General features: G+C 40.1%; 1 protein-coding gene across 1 annotated transcript in view; it reads left to right on the forward strand.

Annotated features, from left to right (window-relative positions):
- IMPG2 (interphotoreceptor matrix proteoglycan 2) overlaps positions 1–16,415 on the forward strand; it is an 86,360-nt gene extending 69,945 nt beyond the window's left edge. The window contains exons 13-21 of the mRNA XM_074973264.1: positions 1,845–1,865; positions 3,866–4,184; positions 4,622–6,321; positions 7,317–7,536; positions 9,212–9,422; positions 10,654–10,842; positions 11,818–12,016; positions 13,691–13,770; positions 15,713–16,415. Of these exons, the coding sequence (XP_074829365.1) occupies positions 1,845–1,865; positions 3,866–4,184; positions 4,622–6,321; positions 7,317–7,536; positions 9,212–9,422; positions 10,654–10,842; positions 11,818–12,016; positions 13,691–13,770; positions 15,713–15,725 (2,952 nt within the window). The 3' untranslated portion in view covers positions 15,726–16,415. The remainder of the gene's footprint in view (positions 1–1,844; positions 1,866–3,865; positions 4,185–4,621; positions 6,322–7,316; positions 7,537–9,211; positions 9,423–10,653; positions 10,843–11,817; positions 12,017–13,690; positions 13,771–15,712) is intronic.
- The last annotated feature ends 2,649 nt before the right edge of the window (positions 16,416–19,064 follow it).

A 19,064-nucleotide genomic window follows, 5' to 3' on the forward strand; every position in this document is an offset into this window, starting at 1 on the left:
AACTTGTAAAAGCAAGTATTTGCACCCAGAAACCTGATTCCAATAGCTTTGTTTATCCAGTCAAGGAATAGAAACAATAGCATGTGACCTACATTTCCAGTCAAGAGCTTCAATTTTAGATGTTGAATACTTGCAGCGAGCTGCTATGTGCAATCAACAATACAGAAATTATTTAGGAAACCATTTCAATAAGAAAATCAAACTGCTTATGGACAGATTACAAACAGAAAACAAGGCTGAATTTTTTTAATTGCTCAGTTGCAATATCTGTTCTTCACAGCTAAAGCAATATGGGAGAAATTAAGTGCCAGTGAGAAAATGAGTCCTGCTATATTTTGTATTAGCCCTTCTGTAGAAATGGTTAAAATTTTAAGGACTGTATTTTAATTCATCATATTTGTGTGGGACTATCCTGACTTCACAAACTGATCAGTAGCAGATATCAATTAACTCTAGATCCACCTCTCTTCAAATTTTACAAATCCTCGTCGCTGTATCTCTCTCAAATCCTGCAGATAGGATTTAAACCAGACTTTGCTGTTGTAACAGGCTGGATTATTGAAGGTAATGTCTTTCTGGCAGCAAGAAATGGGAAATTGGGATTTTTTTCTTTTTGCAGTGATCTGTCATATTAGTAAGCCATTCAAATGATATTGGCAAAAACAGAACTTGCCACTCTAATATTAAACTTGTTAATGTAACATTGCACCATAACAAGAATCTTTGAAATGCATTAGTTGTCATAGGAACACCTCTCCACATTAAATAAATGATGAAGTGCAATTCCTGGCACCGGTGTGCTAACATTTAAAAATTTTGCATTGAAAAGTTATTGACACCAGTTCTTATGTTTGTTCTTTTTAATACTTATTTCGCTAATCTTGCAAAAAACCAAAACAAACCCTGATAGTTTTACACGCATTGGTGATTTTTGCTCCTGAAGCACATAACTCATATATATTAATTTCAATTCATTGGTCGCTTGTAATTGCTAAAATGAAAACCGCCTACAAAGATATCAGGAGTGGAATAACGGCTAGTCATAAAAGAGCACCACAAATAATTCACAAGAAAAGAGCTTATTCTGTGAAATTCGCATTTTTTTTGCCTTGTTCACAAATTGTTCAAACACAGGTAATTAAATTATCAGATTTATTCATCATTTACAAATTACTTCAGAATAATTCTTTGGTGTAGACTGTGAAGAGTCCATTGTGAGTGTTCACAATTCACACTCCTATAGGTTCATTACATAAATCATATGGTATTGTTTCTATTTCCTTATTGGATGAATTCTGTAACTAACGTGTCCTGCAGTGTAATTTGCAAGCATGGACCCCTCTCCTTGGTGGAGTCCAAGGGCCTGCACTAGTGAATCACATTGCAGGATAGAGGCCCACACTTCGCAGACTGCAAGTTTTACAACCAAAGATGCAATTTGAATTTGACAATTTGAGCTTAAATGAGTCTTTGATGAGTATGCATGCTAGGGGAATGAGCACTGGTGTGCACATTGCCCGCCTGGTTTATTTTTCTGTGCCAAGGACTGGAAGCCAGGCTCCTCAATTCTAGTCACAGTTATGACATGCTGACCCCCTCTATGGTCTTGGTGAAGTTAATCTCTCTGCATTGGTTTCTCTATGTGCAAAATGGAGACAATACCTACCCTATCTCTCAGAGGTACTGTGTGGATAGATTAACGTTTGAGGATGAAAAGTGCTAAGCACTATGATGGTTATGATGCCCACACACTAGTATAGTGTAGGAAAGAAAGAGAAAAGCTTTGAAATCAAATTTGCTTTTCACCGTGTATGTTCTTTGTTTACTTTCTGCATTTCACTCAGCTTGCAGATGAAAAGGACTATGTAAGTTCTAAGCATTCTTCCTCTTATTATAGATTCCACTGGTTTAACAGGCTTTTTAAAAAAGTTTGTGGTGTTACCCAGATATGCCTATGAACTCCCAGGGGACGGATGGGTTTCTGTACTAGAGTCAGGGGCGCTTGAGGCAGCTGATGGGTAGCTTATAACATTGTTCTTTAATTGGCGGCATGGGGCCCGCCCGCCGGCCCGCCACTGAGCGTCAGCTGATCCTTCGCGGCTGCTGGGAAGCAGCAGCCGCGCTTTCTTCCCCACCTCTCAGGAGCCGAGCCTATTCTTGTACGAAGGGTGGGGGGAGGAGGAGGGGAGCCCTCCCAGCGCACAAGAGGGGCAGGGGAAGGAGGGAGCAGAAAGAGCCTTGCAGCTCAGGGCGGCTCCACTCCCTCCCTGTAATACCCAATGTGAGAAAGGGGAGGGAAGGAGGTGAAGAACCAGTGGAGCCTTCCCCTCACGCCTCAGAAGGGGGAGGGGGACCCTGCTGCAGCCTCCCCCCAGCCTGGGCTGTGAGGGTTGGTGAAGAATCCCAGTAAGAGCAGAGCTGAGGCTGGGAAGGCCACAGATAATTGCGGGGGGGGAGGGCTAGAGGCAAGAACTTAATGGGGGGACTAGGGTGCTGGGCAGATGGAAGAGCTAGAGGGCAGAACTGATGGGGGCTGGGCAGATGCACCTCCATTTATTTTCCCTCTATTATCACGCCAGGTATTTAATTTATAAACTTTTAATTTCTATTTAAACACACTGAAGCTAGATTTTGGTGCTACATTTTGATTTACAGGGGTACACTTTTAAGCAGGTGCCTACGTAACGTAAAGCAATCAGTAATTGATGTGCTTTCATCAGTTAACTTGATTGCGTCCTGCACAGTAGTTTTTCAGGAAAAAAAAACAAAAAAAAACCCCACAGAGCAGCTATCAAAATATCAGGCTATAAGGAGGGGAAATAAGATGTCCATTCACTAAATATTTTGTGAGTTTAATTTCCAGTTTTAAATTAATAGTTTTAATAGAATTAATATGAATAGCATGCTGTTTTAATAGCATTGCAATGTATTTGTATAATTATTTCTTTGCAAGTTTTCACTGGAATATTGTCTACTGGCATGCTTAGCCTGTTGTTATGAGATTAATAAATACAATCCGGCACACCACTTTTGAACGACTGCAGTCCCTGGCAGGCTCCCTAGAGAGCAAACACCTGGAGAGCCCTGTGACCCTAGAGAGAGCCTTTTAGCTTGCCAAGATACGCAAGCTGCTTTATCTGAGCTGTGAAAAAATTTAATTGAATATTACTGGTTTATGACTAAGGATTAGATTATGTCATGGAATTCATTAATTCAGAGACTTCTGTGACATTTTCCACTTCAGCCTCGGGGCGGCGGGATTGGAGCTCCCATCTGCCATGGGGCTCCTATAGGTCCCATCTGCCACAAGTGGCAGGGAGCCCGCCACCCCTCACGCAGCAGGGCTTGGGCTCTCGTCCCCTCTCTGGCCCATTTTGTCACAGTAATTTTTAGTAAAAGTCAGGGAGAGGTCCTGGGCTTCCGTGAATTTTTGTTTATTGCCCGTGACCTGTCCCTGACTTTTACTAAAAATTACTGTGACAAAATCATAACCTTATTTATAACACATCAGTAAATTCTTTCAGTTGGTAAAAGGAAAACAGATGGGCATAAGTGGTGCACATTCTAATCCATAGTATCCCACTGCTATTGCATATCATTTTCAAAGGAATGCTGCTGTTCTCCTCTAAAGAATCTGTATATGATCCTATCCTTTGGAATGAACGTGGGCTGACTTAAAATGTAGGTCATCCTTACAGTTTGGAACCTCTTGATAGTGCATGTTATCCTCTAATCAGGGAAACAGAAGCCCACCAGGCAGAAGCTGCTACTAGTTAACAATTACTGTACTACTTAGCATATTGTGTGCAGTCCATATGCAGACACAAGTCACACAATAATAGGTTATTATGGATTTGTCTTTCAGGATAATGCCCTTTTAGCTGAGTGGCCCTCTGCAGACGCAACAACTGCAAGCAATATCTTGCCACTTGATTTCACCAAATCAGGTTTCACCTTTGATAGTGAACAGTCCAATAGCAATGAAATCTGGTTAAGATCAGAAAACCTGGACTCTGAGAACAACATGAATTCAACACCAAAGGCTGTCCTCACTTCTTCTCCTGGTGGGATGAGTCTAGAGGAAGGGAGCCAGACTCTTCATTCTGTCACCCCATCAATATTAGAAAATGGCTCTCCTGTGGACTCTCAGGAATGGCTGTCTATCCCTGCTTCTTTAGAAGATGGTAAGTTACTTCACTTCATTTACTAAAGTTTGTCTGGGTGACAATGTTACCTTGTGCTCAGGAGCCAGAGCCCTCCAAAACAACTTCCTAGAAATTCCTATGTATTCAGTCAGGTGTGACTAAAAAAAACCAACTTCTAAGTTTAAATGTTTATAGCAACTAATAAGGCCTGTTTGTCCCTAAAGAGATTAATGGTATATGCATGATCCCTGTTATTCCATTTCACAGAAACACTGCCAAGTAGTTTTAGCTGGATACAGCAGTAGATAAGTCTGCAATAGACACTTCTAACTTTGGCATGTAAGGAGATCAAGGTATTTAATGGGGAAAAACAGAGTTACTGATCCTTGGGGATAAAAGAGAAATAGAGTCTGACAAGCTAAAATTACGTAAGTCACAACACAACTAAATGAAAATTGTTGACTTTGTGTTTGAAGATGCTGGAGTGTCGGAAGGCTTTCTTCTGCCTTCCAGCCTATACCCTCATCTTGCACCAAAAGAAATGCCATCCACAGTCATTTCTGTGGTTCCTCCGACTTCTATACCAACAGTGGCCTCTACATCAGAAACAGAGCCTAATAATGAGGGAGTGATCTCCGCAGAGAAGGCAAGAGAAGCCATGCCCATTGACATAGACTCTATATCCCGTGACAGCCTGGAGGACGGAGAAGTTTATCTAGAGGTGAACCCTCTGCAACCCGATCTGTATCCAGGAGGAGAAATTATTTATGAGGATGGATCTGGATCAGCATTTGATGCTTCAGGTCAAGAGGCATGGCCATGGGGCATAGCAACATTAGAGCCAGTTTTCTACCGTCTTCCTGAAAGCTGGCTGAAAGATAAAAATGATTCTCTGTTAATCAGAGCACAGGATACTCCTGAGGGACAGATCCTGGATTATATAATTGATTCTATAGAGAAATTAAATGGTAATCCTGAGGATGGAGGCATGACCAATGCAAGAGGGGAATTCACTGATGACTCTGAATCAAATGTACCTGGACTTTCAGAAACTGCAACTCAGCAGGTGCCTATGTTATGGACACAAGAAACCTTGAATGTGGAACTGTCCATGCAAACATTAGAGGCATCAGGCATGTCTGATTATTCTTCATCCTTTGCATATGAGCCCTCAGTGGACTATTCTTCTTTAGATATGGCAGATGAACAGACCTCCATCTCACCACATGAAAAAGATATCTCTATAGAAGGTCATCTCCTTACATCTACAGAGACATTCAATGTTAAACAAGCTGAAGAGTCCAGTGAGGATCATCAAATCATTTATGAAGCAGTAGGAAACCAAAACAAGGAAGGGACAAAGCCAGAAGAACTATCCACAATAGTCCAATCAGGTGTAGCTGTTACAATAGGACACCAAGACATGGATTCCTCATGGACTGGGCTCCTCAAGCCAGAAACAGTCCTGACAGCAACTCCTATGATGGAAAATATAGTCACTGACATTTTCATGGAGGAGCAGCAAATTCCAGATTTGCACTTGACAACTCAACAAGCTTCTGGATCGGTTGCTGTGAAACCAATAAATATTTGGCCTACTCACAACACTGAAAGGGCATCTGAGAAACCTGCAGATCAAGACATGCAATCTGAAGCACCGAGTAAGGTTGAAGTTTCAACGATAGCTCCTTATTTACTGGAGCTGCCGACTGGTACAGAGGACTTCACTGGACAGTCTAGTACAGACCATGAAACTAGTACCCCTAGTAGCTTAAATATGGCAGTGGGTTCTTTTGCAACAGTGACTATAACAAAGAATCCTATTGGTTCCCTGTCCAGTTTCCCTACTACACAATATACAGTTAGCTCAATAAAACTGGGGGAGGACATGACTACAAGAGTGCTGGATCATGTGGGCACAATGTTGTATCCTCATGAGATGAACCTGGAAGAAAGAAGTATGACTGATAGTCGCATGGAGGTATCTACCAATGTTCACTCCACAGAGATGGCCAGCATAGCTTGGCCCACGCATGCAAATCGCAACACTACCACGTCCTCACGAGCTTTAGTGGTGTTCTTTAGCCTCCGTGTTACCAACATGATGTTTTCAGAGGACCTATTCAATAAAAATTCCCCAGAATATAAGGCACTGGAGCAACGATTCTTAGAACTGGTAAGATTCACTTTATAATGAATATGTTACTAGCAGCTACTATAAGCCCTAAGTTAAAACCTTTTCTTACCATGCATGTGAGCAAAAGGGGGGGGGGGGGACAGAGAGAGAGAGAGAAATTGTTTGCAACAAAATTACAGCAGCCGAGTACATCCCACAAGTTGTGAGTAACTCATATTTATGATAGTGGGAGAATTTGGCTGAAAAATGTAACGCTTTTATTTGAATATTTGTGTCTCAAATTTTGACGTTTCACTTGTGTGGGACAGATTTACCAAGGCAAAAATAAGTCTCTTAAATACTTAGTAACACTGAGACAGACGCTTGGCTGCTGTAAATCATGTATTTTAATCGGCTCCACTGGCCCTTTGTGTTCACACATTTGCAAACAGTGTCTTCATTTGCTCTATCAATGGGTGAAAAGTAAAATAATTGGGAGTGCAGAGTGATATGTTACTGGCTGCTCTCACCTGTTTTAAGATGCTTTTTATTTAAAGCAACTATTTTATTAAATCTGTAGCTCAGTGAGTTAAACTGCCTGTGGATCTACTGATCTCTTAAATAGCCAATGGGTGGCAGAATGCCAAAGGAGTAATTATCAGTTTTTAAGCTGAAAATCAATAGTTTGGCTGGAGTAGCCAAATGTATGAAGGGCGATACCCAACGCATTAAGTCCTGTTATGCAGTATGAGCTTGCTTGGATCAAGATGGAGCACTGCATCCAGTGGGATGCATTTCTATTATAGAACAAGGAGCCTGCAGTGATTTGCTCTATATTATGGAAATTATGTGAATCTCTCAGGCTCCTGATAAGCTGCCTGTAGGGCCTCAGCTGGGTACAGTTTTGATACCTTTTTTTGAATGTGATTGGGACAAAATATCTAGTCTCTGTGTGTGATGTAATAGCATTACAATTGGCCTGGACAGTAGATTCAGAAATAGATCTTCTATTGTATTTATACAGCAGTACAGAGATTGTGTTTCCTACATTGCAGCTGGTTCCCTACCTCCAGTCCAATCTAACAGGTTTCCAGAATCTCGAAATCCTGAACTTCAGAAATGGCAGTATTGTGGTGAACAGCCGCATGAAGTTTGAAAAACCTGTGCCTCGTAATGTCACGAATGCGGTCTACATAATTCTGGAAGACTTCTGCAACACTGCTTACCAGACCATGAACCTGGCCATTGACAAGTACTCCCTGGACGTGGAATCAGGTAATGACAGTGTGGGAGTGCTGCCAGTGCAGTGAGTAGCGTCTGCCAAGTCAAATATGCTTGGGGCTCAAAACCTGAGCAGACTTTTTCAGTGTCTCAGAGCCTTAGAGAAGAGCACCATCACTCTTCTCAGTCTTGGTGTCAGCAGAGTTTTTAAAACTTTGAAAACCAATCTGTTTAGCAGGACAGATTAAGGTAAAATGGGACCAACATTCACCAAAACTTTACGGCCTCCTAGAGAAATTTGGGGCCATGTTTGGTGCTGACTTACATCCTATGCGACTCCACCAACTTCACTGTGGTTGCAGACAGAGGGAAAGTTAGAACATAGAATTTGGGCCCTGTTTTTCCCAGCCTCCCTCCCTCCCTCTAGCATGCTGGTGTTCCTGGCCCCCCCAATTTGCTGGACTCTTCCATGCAGCTCTTCGTAGGCAGAAAGATCCTTCCCCCCAGAAATAACTCATTCAAGGGTGTATATATACTGGGAAATTGCTTCCTGTTGGAACACAACATTGAGTCATGGCATCAACACACTGTGTAGACGGGGTTAATGTCCTGGCAGCTGCTCCTGGTTCACTATAACAAACATTAATGATCATGACTCCTCAGGTCACTTTCTAATATTACATAACTTACACTGTAGACTGACTCCAAGTTGGACTTCTATCTTCTGGCCATTCTTGAGTCTTTAATCTAATTCCCAAAGGAGGGTGAATCTTTACTCTGGAATTCTGGGTCTGATCTCAGTAACAGTGAAAAAGACCTTCCGTTAATCAATTCCTCTGGATAAGGGGGGAAAAAAAAATCTGTTTTCTATATTTCTCTTCCTCTATTTCCAGAGATATTTGTGCAAAAACAAGATCTCCAGGAGATACCTTACAATGCTTGCAATTAAAGAGTCAGCATTTGCCAACAGTTAGCATAGATTAGTAACAGAGAAATATCTTCCCCTATACTAAAAACAGGAAATAACTGCGATATGTATTGGCAAATGGTGACTACTGCGTTGAAGTAGCTGGTCTCCCAACAGAGAGGGGGAGAGATGATCTAATTTGGTTAGAAAATCTTCAGTATTGATTTTTAAATTGTCCTTACCAATTAATGTCATTGTATGGGTCAGATTTCAGTGGGATGTGGTGATAGATGAGGGATCAAAGGAAGTGCAGGCTCTTCTAGCACACTGTGCGTACTGCAAGGATACATACAAACCTCACTACGCTCTCCTCAGGGCTATAATACAGCTCTTCTATAATGGATAGTGCTGGAATTCAGCTGTATTTTAAGCAGAGAGTAACTTTGAGAAATGGCAAAAGTGCCAATGATGGGAAGCATGAAAGAGGCAGCATAGTCCAGTGGCTAGAGAACTAAAATGGGGGGCAGGAGACCTAAGTTGTATGCTCAGCTCTTCCACTGACTCACTGTCTAGCCTTGGGCAAGTCACTTATCCCTATATTAGAGATGGGAAAGTGGGGTACAAAGAGGTTAACACTACATATGCTCTTTGGCAAAGCTCTTTCAGATCTATGCTATATTTGTACTAAGAATGACCAGGAGTCTTGAATGATCTCCTTGGTTGATTTCAGTGTGGTAGGTTACAATGCTCATTGACATAGAGCAGACCAGGTAGCTAAAAACTATCCAATCTGTTGTCTACATTCTCTGTCTCTGTCCTCAGGAGATCAAGCTGATCCTTGCAAGTTCCAGGCTTGCAATGAGTTCTCCGAATGCTTAGTAAATCGCTGGAGTGGTGAGGCAGAGTGTGTTTGTTATCCTGGCTATCTAAGCATTGAAGGATTGCCCTGTAATAGCATCTGTGACCTACAACCAGACTTTTGCCAAAATGATGGGAAGTGCGACATAATCCCAGGACAAGGGGCCATATGTAGGTATGTTATCCTTTGTCTTAGTGGCTTCCAGAAACAGGAAGTACCAACCTTATTTCCCTATTCTATATCCCTATCCCCCCAAAAAGCCAAAACAACAAAACACAACAAGGCATAATGTTGAGTGTAATGACAGAGGACCCTAATGATTAACACTCAATCCACTGTTTGATATTTTCATGTGGTGAAATGCTACAAATCATCATAAAACGTCACTTTGTTGATTGTTTTATAAAATTCAAATTTGTAAGGCAAATCCAATATACCTGAGTTAAAAATGGTACTCCCAATAGAGGAGAAACCAATATGAACAAATATCAGAATGGGGGGAAAAACCCTGTACAAGTTATCAAAGACCAGAACAAACAGAGCCGTTTGTGGTTCAAGCATTTATTTTCAGTTTTTGAAAGACACTGGCCGCCTCTGACAGGCAGTCTATGCTGGTATGATAACCTACACCATTATCCAGGCAATTGAGAGTGACTAGAAAAAATGAACAATAGGATGATGAAGGCTAGATATTTCGTACATTTTTGGTACCAGAGGCTTTTGAGGCCTGATTCTGATGTAAGTCTAAGTACTTTAGTGGAATTACTCTGATTTATTCAAACTGTATGAGGAGAACTAGGCCCATCATGATTTTTGCTCCTCAACCAAATTCCAGTGTTCTTGCTACATATTAAAAATATGTAATTTTCTTCTAGGAAACCATGACATTTAAAAAAAAAAAACACGAATTTCAAAGCAGGGGGTTGGATAGGAAGAGCTGATGCAATAAAAAGGAAATTAACATACTAATTATTTGACTAGAAAAAAAATCACTTGCAATAAGTATTAAGGTCTCAGCAATTAGGATCCATACTTTACTTACATAAGAGTTACAACCAACATCAGAGAAATTAAATACACATTTTAAACAACTATCTTTTAACCATAGATGTGTATTATAGATTTAATTAGATCATCTGTAATATACACACATACCACACTTTTGTCAACTAATAATTAACATTTAAAATTCCCTACAAAAGATATCCCACTATATTTGCTAAATGGCGCTCCTGTAAAATTCTTAAACAACCTTAATTGGCATGTCAGCAACAGGAAGTTTAATGCTTAGTAAATATTGAAGAAGGCTATAGTAGTAAAGTGTCTGATTTTTTCCATTGATCTCTTAGTATCAGTAGTTAACTTTCTTGTTTCCTTGTTTTTTTGCTGGTGTGGGGGATTACAGATGTCGTGTAGGTGAGAACTGGTGGTACAGAGGAGAGCACTGTGAAGAGTATGTCTCAGAGCCATTGGTTGTGGGTATCGCAATTGCTTCAGTGGCTGGCTTCCTTCTTGTGGCATCCGCTGTAATTTTCTTCCTGGCCAGGACCCTTCGAGACCAGTACTCAAAAAGTGACACTGAGGACTCATTAGGGTATGTAGAGCATCTAAAGTTCTAGAGCACTATTGACCAGAAGCTACAGGTCTAACACGAACCCCAAATTACAAACCTGAGTAACAAAAGGTGGATGCACTCAAGGGTTGCAAGTATAATCTCCCCCAGATTTTCTAACCTGCCAACATTGCTACAAGTGAGGATTTAACTTTAGCCTGTTAGCTTTCCTCCAAGCCCAATTTGCATACAAACACTGGGTAAGTGTGTCCAAAGCACCAATGAGGTAAGATGAGGCAGAGGATATGGAGCTGATGTCATCAGTTTATTGCAGAACCCAAAGCCTCTGTGCCTCACTTACCCTTCTAAGTGCTTCATCTGCACAAGAGGGATGCGTTTGCCCTGAACTTGTATGAGCAAACCCAAAGATCCTGTGAGCAACTGTCCAAAAACCACTTTGTGGGATTTCTTGTAGAGAAGAAAATGTAACCATTCAGGGCCATCCACCCCATCTGCTCCTGATAGGGACTGCAGATGTGTCAACAACATCAAAGACAGCATGAAAAGCTGATCTTCATCCATTCCTAGGATGAGATAAACCATCATCACCTCCTGCATAGGTTTTTTTGACTTTCAGGCCTGAAACTAGATTGACTGAGGTCAAAGAAATCATTGGACTTCCAAGTTACCTCACCACAGACTTTTGAAGCTCCCTTCACAAAGGGAAATTGGATGCAGGTCATTAGCTGACAAGGTTGTCAAAACAATGTTTTTTTGAGCAGAGGCCTTACAATAGCTTTGTTAAGGATGCTAGCGGCCTACCCCCAAAAGGAGTCAGTGGCAGTCTATACAGACAGCAAGCCCACTTCTCCCATGGCCTCACTAATCCAGAGGTACATGAGTTGAACTCCACAGCTGTTGCCTAGAATACCCTGAAGATCTATTGATCTATGTTTTGAAGAGCACTCTGAAAGACCTCAATACTTGACCTCTGTATTTTGTTTTTCTCTCTCACAGGCAGGGTGACAGCCTCTCCTCCATTGAGAATGCAGTGAAGTACAACCCTATGTATGAGAGTGATACCACTGGGTACAGCCACTACTATCGGAGATACCCACAGCTCACCTCATACAGCTCTACCAGTGCAGAGACGTCCACAGACTACAGCAGTGAAGAGATAAGGCACATTTATGAGCATAGTGAGCTCACAAAGGAGGTGGGTGACTTTGTAGCTTTGCTCCCCGCAGTGCCAGGTGGTGGGATTATGACCGAGCCTTGTGAGGTATTTTAAAACTGCTGGTAACTCCCCCCAGCCCTTGTGCTCAGAATACAAGTACTAGACTTGTGGCTGCACCCTGTGCAGATGTTTGAGAGGGAGATGGCTTCTTGCCTCCTTTGTGTACACATAGGTAGAGCTAGATTCTGGCCTGTAAAGAGTTTCCCCATGGTTGAACAGCTGCACTTTTAAATAGTTTGATATTTTTATGGAGCTTCAGTTAAAGCTATTCCTGTCCTAGCAGAGGCACCCAACTTGACAATTTTTTTTAAGTTGGTGTCCTCTCAAAAAGCCACTTGTCTTGGCTGCCATCTCCATCCCTGGAGGAAGCAGTGCCTTCTTTCAGAGCTGTCAAATAGCTAGAATCTCTCTTCCAAGGATGTGCACATGCTTTTAAATGTTTAGTTCTTAACAGAATCTTCTGCAAAGTTTGGGAGTGTTGGCCCATTTCCACATTTATATGTGGACAGACAAAGTGGAGCTAGCAGCTAGGATGCTGCTCTGGGAGTCTGCAGATGAGGGTTCTAGTCTCAGCTGTGCCAGCAATCTGGCCCTGAAGCCTTGAGCAAGTTACATTATTGCTATTGTACAGATGGGGAAATGGGGTCTATGATGGAAATGCTACTAATGTCCCTCTGTACAATATTCATCTGCAGATCTCAAAGGTGCTCTGTAACAGTAATAGTTATAATTAAATGGGGGAGAGAGCAGGTCCCAGGATGGAGGCTGATTTTATTGTTGAGGCCTTGAGCTGAAATACTTACTTTTCTATGTTTGAGTAAAATTAATTTTACTTTAATTTCCCTGTTTTTAAATCTGTATGGAACTTTCAGAAGTCTAAAATTATATAGCTACAGCCATTTTTAGCATCATCTTGGATTACCAATAGTGTTGACCAATTGAAGCATATATATACACACACCATAGAAAGAACTGTTTTTGTCATGTCTAAAAACATACTGAATGGAATATACTTTCAGTGACCCACAGCTGTGAGGGGTTTTTTTTAAAGCTGTATTTTTCAGTAGTATATCAGTGGTTTGTAGGGCAGTCATAAGTATTGTATAAACTACAGCTCTCATTCCTATAGTCTCTATCAATGTAGGGCATAATATTCTCACTTTCACTGCTGTGAATTATGAATACTTACACTGAAGTCTATATAGTTACTGATAAAGATGAGTCAGACCCACATTACTGGACATTCTGTTTGCGTACACACACACAACGGTATCCTCTTTTGAGGGTAACAGATTTTGCTGTGTCATTTTCTCCATTAATAATCTCTTGACTTTTACTAAATTGTATTAATAGCTTCTATCTATATTAGCAGACGTACACTAATTTTGAAGAGTTGCTCCAATTTTTAATAAGAAAAGAATGACTAGAATCCCCTTTAAAGTGTTCTGCAAATTATTTATGATGAAAGCTATACATGCTCAATAATTTATAAAATGTGCCCAATTCCAGTGTTTGTTCCTTGACTAGGAAAGTATACTAGTTAGCTGTAATGCGAAGTAAAACTGGTCCAACTTTTCAGTGTTATTTTTTAGTATTTAGAGCTGTGCACTTTATTTTGGTTCTTGTAATAATATTGTATGTCTTGTACTACAGGAAATCCAGGACAGAATACGGATTATAGAGCTTTATGCCAAAGATCGGCAGTTTGCAGAGTTTGTTAAACAACATCAAATGTAAGTGAAATGTGTTCTCTGAATAACATTCTGGCAGTTCATAATGTTTCACCTAAGTACCTTTCAGTAACCAGCAATCTATTAATTGTATTACTGTAAATAGAGCTTGCTTTATTACTTGGCCCTTGAACAAACAATATACTCAAAACAGATAAACATTGGCCCTTCCCCCCTGCAAGTAGCCATGTAGTAACCTTATATATAAGCCATAAGTAACCTTATGTATAAGGTTTCAGAGTAGCAGCTGTGTTAGTCTGCATTTGCAGAAAGAAAAGGAGGACTTGTGGCACCTTAGAGACTAACAAATTTATTTGAGCATAAGCTTTCGTGAACTACAGCTCACAAAAGCTTATGCCCAAATAAATTTGTTAGTCTCTAAGGTGCCACAAGTACTTCTTTTCTTTTTGCTTATATCTAAGGTGAGTAAAACAATGTACTAATGGGGGAATAGTCCTTGACAAACGCAAACAGCTTTAAAAGTTTGTTTTTATTCCTAAGAAGAAATGATTAAATCAATAATATACGTGCTTTCCCAGGGTAAAATACTAGTTATCAAACCACATTGCAGATCATATTGTGCATAATGCCCATTGAACTGGTTTGTTGCAAATGTACATTTAGTCTGCATATATGGATCAGAGGAAGAATTTCCCTCTAGTTCAGCCGTTTACTCTGACCATTGCAATTTCCTGAGATGACTCAAAGGATGAGGCTCCCAGAAAAACAACTGTTAGAGGCAGAGATCCTTCATGGAAAGGGAATGGTGAAGCCAGGCCTCTTGCCTGTATCTGCACAGAAGCCTAAATTTTCAGGACTGGCTAGTGATTTTGGGAGCGCAGCATCCAAGATTTAAGTCTCTCCGAGGTGTCAAGTTGGGCATCCAGAAACATTAGTCATTTCTGAAAAAAGTAGATCAGGCAACAGCAGCACATGGGTACCAGAGAGACATTTGACATGAAATAATAGTCTGTTTCATAAAACACAGGCAAACAGAGCCTTTCCAGTATCTGTTTAATATTCAGTAGTTTCTCTTCAGAACTGGAGTTGGAAAACTGTCAGACAAGCAAATGTTACCAGTTTGTCGTCCTCTAGTTCATTGCAGTGTTGAATCTGAAGAACTCAACACTTGTAGTCACTGGTAGAGAGTATTATCTGGAATCGTGGGTGCCATAAAATTATAAACCTGTCATGTTAACCTATGAACTCAGTCTCCACAGCTTCGAGGACTCAAAGCCTGCTACTCAAAATTCTATTAGATTACTTTCAGCTGCTTCTAGCATAGAGCGACCTACTGATTCCTATCTATAACTCACACTAAATTTATTTTAATAATCATATTTTAGGGTTTCTATAAATGTGTTCTAAATAGTACTTTCTGGTCCACAACAAAAACTAGTAGATAACAGACCCACAAAAGCTGCTACAACTATGGAAATTCCAGGAAAGCAAGTACTACACTGATAATCTACTACTCCTCTAAAACTTGCAGTTCAACTTATTACTGCAGGAGTTTTTAATCTTCATAAAGGTACAATAGATTTCTAATCAGTATAGTTAAACAACTAAGAGGGCTTACAATGATTGAGAACTGATGCAAGCAGTTAATAGATAATGAATTTCTACCAGTTGCATTACTGCTATTTTAGCTATCTGAATGTTTAAAACAGCTGTAATTCAAGAATATTGGGAGTAAAATATTTCAGGGGAATAGATTAAAAGTAAAAATCTGTCAGCTACAGAAGCAAAATGTTGTGGGACCAACAAGTCAGGCATTTCAAACGCTGACATTCCTCTAATTTGTAATAACTATGGCCTGTATTTAAAATGAACATCTTTTAAATTTTCCACAGCTGGAAAGTAAGAAGGGTTGCCCTAGTATGAGCTTTGAAACAAAGTCTAGAGAAAAACGTAATCACTATTTGTCTGGTTTTTTTCATTTCAGGAAGCTGCTTTAAAAAAAAATTGAAGCCAGTAGAAGTGGAAGATGACCTTGTTGCCCTAGTAACAGGGCACACACAACTGCAAAGTTACATATAGTCTTTATGTTGTATGGATATTAAACACTGCTGGTTGGATGCAGATGTTTTCTAAATGAATGATTAACTATAAGAATGTTTATCTGGCTTTTCTGATGGTAACCAGAGGTCATGAAAATTTACTTATTTTAATTAGGGAAAAAGCATTTCCTGAACTGGACATTGAAAGTTTGTGCATGTATTTTCTCATCTCGAAGATTTTTTGCTTGGTGTGCAAAGAAAAAATTAAAATGAAATACAAGTTTTTCATGTTACTCTGGTGTTTTCCTGTTTCAAAAGTAAAGTATTAGTGGGGGGAAATATTTGGGATGCAGGTGAGAGGTTTATAGGAGGATACTGGTTCTGCTCAAGTGATACTAACATTATTTTGATATGGCCCAATAATAATCCCAGACAAAATGTATTATCTTGCTAGAGAATTTGTTTTGTACGGCTGGCTGATTTACCCTTGTTTGTTGCTCACCAACAAAAATAAATAGTCATGTACTTCATAAGGTTCAGCTTGCAGCTCTCATGACACTTTAATTGCTTTTAAAAACAAAAGAATTCAATGTTGTTGGCTTTCAACTGCCACATGTCAGCGGGGAGATGGTGCAGTACGTAGTAGTTGCCACCAAAAGAAATACTAGAATGCGTGTGTGTTCTGCTTCTCTCCCAGTTCCAGATTGGGGCAAACAAGGGCTAGACCCCCTCCCTGCCTTTACAGAACATTTCTAGAATATTACATTACTAACTTTATCATCCTAAATTATTTTAAATGTAGAGAATTTTTATTTTTGCTTCTATAGTTTAGTTATTTTGTTCCCTATGATTGGTTATTTTCATAATGGCTTAATTGTGCTACAAGACGACTTATGACACCATTCTTGTTTTTTATTCCTTTGGCACTGAATTTCTCGTCTTAGAATTGTATGCATCCATCATTCAAACTAAAGCCAACTGAATACTAGATAAAATTCAGCTGACATAATACATTAGTCAACCGCTAGCTCTGAGTCAGATAGTGTAGTATTTACTAGTCAATATATTTTATAGTTTTGCCTCCTCAGATGTCAATGACCTCACTTCTGGCTTAGGGGAAACCTAATGTTAAGTCTTTAAATCTGGAAAGTAGTTTAATTACTTAAAATTGTTTTTCAGGGCAGATATTATATAAAGATGTGCTTCCAATAAAAATTTGGACCTGTATTTTGAACCCTCAAAAGTTCCCATGGGTTTTGTATGGCTTATTAAAGAAGGTGCCAGCATGAAATTTGGATCTGGATCCAGGTTTGAACTCCAAGCTCAGGGATGTTCACATCTTTAGTATTTAATACTAAACAGTAACATTTTCCCACCTGATTTAATACCCGCCAAAAAATGAAGTTAGTTTTTTAACCAAGGTGGTAGTCCAGAGGCCACAAGTGCCAACAGACCCCTCCTTGCCACTTTTCCAATGCATATTACAGTTTAGTCATGGTGAGAGCTACTTACCTTCCTAACTTAGACAGCTGGGTGAGACTCCTGTGAAGAAAAACACTTCTTCCAAATGTTTTTAGTGCTCCACAGCTGCTGTGGGAGAACACTTCACCAGATTGTTGGGTTATCCTCAATTTCAATGCCGGGGTAAGGACTCATGGCTTAAGTGTCAAGCTGGAAATCAACTTAACAGCCCATGAACAGTTGGTGGGTGCTTAGTAATGCCATAGTCAATGAGCCAGATCTTGTGGAGTAGTGTGATCACTGGGTGCTGCACAATCTGTCTTTAAAGATGACTTTCATGGCCCTCAGGCACTGTAAAGATGCACCACTTTCCCTCCCTGCTGGAGCAGGGAAAGGGGGCGTAGCTGGGATATTGCTCTGTTACACCAATCCTCCCCTTCTGTTTTGGGCCCCTGTAATCTAGTCTAGTTGAGAAGAATAGCAGAATCAGCGTGGATGCAAAATTAAACTTTAAGATACCTTTGCATAGCACCCCTGCAGTTACGTTTCTTTGCGGTTGGGTTATAACTAAGAATGAGACGCTAAAACTTATTGTGATATAAAAAGGTGCATTTTCAATATGGTGCCCAGGGAATAAACCACTCCCCTCAACCTTGATGCTTCATGCCTTCTGGTGTGCTGTACTGACAACATACTTCACAATCCAGATGCAAGTTCAGGTTAAATGAGCGACATGCCTGAATCCTGGATCTGAACAGTACTGAAATTTGAACCTAAAGCTGGATCTAAATTTCATGGTTGTTAATCCCTTCCTTTTAGGGATCTGAAACAAAATTGCATCAGTGAGGGTTGAGATTAGGAAATGCATCTTGGGCCTATCTCTAGTTAAAGCTAAACCCTAGTCTAGTGGTCCCATCCATAAGCAGTAGCCTAGAAGAGGTCCTGCTCACACTGAACATGTGGTATTTCATTGTACATACAGGGAATATTTTTCTTTTTGTATATAATGTCTTATTTTCACTGCAATAAATGTTTTTGTTTCAAGAATGTGTCTGTATTCTCCTCCCCCCCCTTAAAATCTTGACCAGCTTTCAAAATTGATGTGGAGACTATGAAAACATAATGGAATGGAATGGCAAAGGCATTTATTTTATAATGTTGTAAGTGAACATTTGCACTACTTGGAACAGGTTTTTAATAAATCTGGTAGAACTGTTAAACTCATTTGTTAATAAAAATGCCAAGTAAAGTTCTCAATGATTTGTGGCACCATATTAGCCTGAAGATTTATACTGGGTAGTGCACAACTTATTCAGATTTATTCTTTGCTATTCTTCTGTTTTAAACAAAAACTTTTGGGGATTTCTGGTTTGTGAGAAATCAGAGCAAAAGTGTTTCTTAGGTGACCATAGACAAACAAACAGTCTGATAATTATTCATTCAGTTTGACAAATGAGTCATTAAAATAGGTCAGGATGAGTTCATGCATTTGTTATCCTGTAAAAAGGCACAATGAACAGTTTGACTAGCTTTTGTCTATCCTATCATTTGAAACAGTCACTATAGTACTGAGGTATTATTAAATAAAAACTCACAGATTTCAGTCCACAAGAAAGCCAGAGCCTGCTCTTCAGCCTCCTGCTCCTATGTCCAAACAAGAAGAGAGGGTAGAGACCAAGAACTTCAAAGCAATCCACCAGAAGAAAGCTGCCAGTGTCCCTGTTGCTCCTGCAGCTGTGGGCCGTAAGCACCTCAATGGGGAGTAGTGGGGGAGAGAGAAAACAAAAACAAGTAGAGCTGACGGACTTGTGATTTCCAATTTATGGGAAATTTAAA

This window comes from Natator depressus, chromosome 1 (genome assembly GCF_965152275.1).
Source record: "Natator depressus isolate rNatDep1 chromosome 1, rNatDep2.hap1, whole genome shotgun sequence".
Taxonomy (NCBI): Eukaryota; Metazoa; Chordata; order Testudines; family Cheloniidae; genus Natator; species Natator depressus.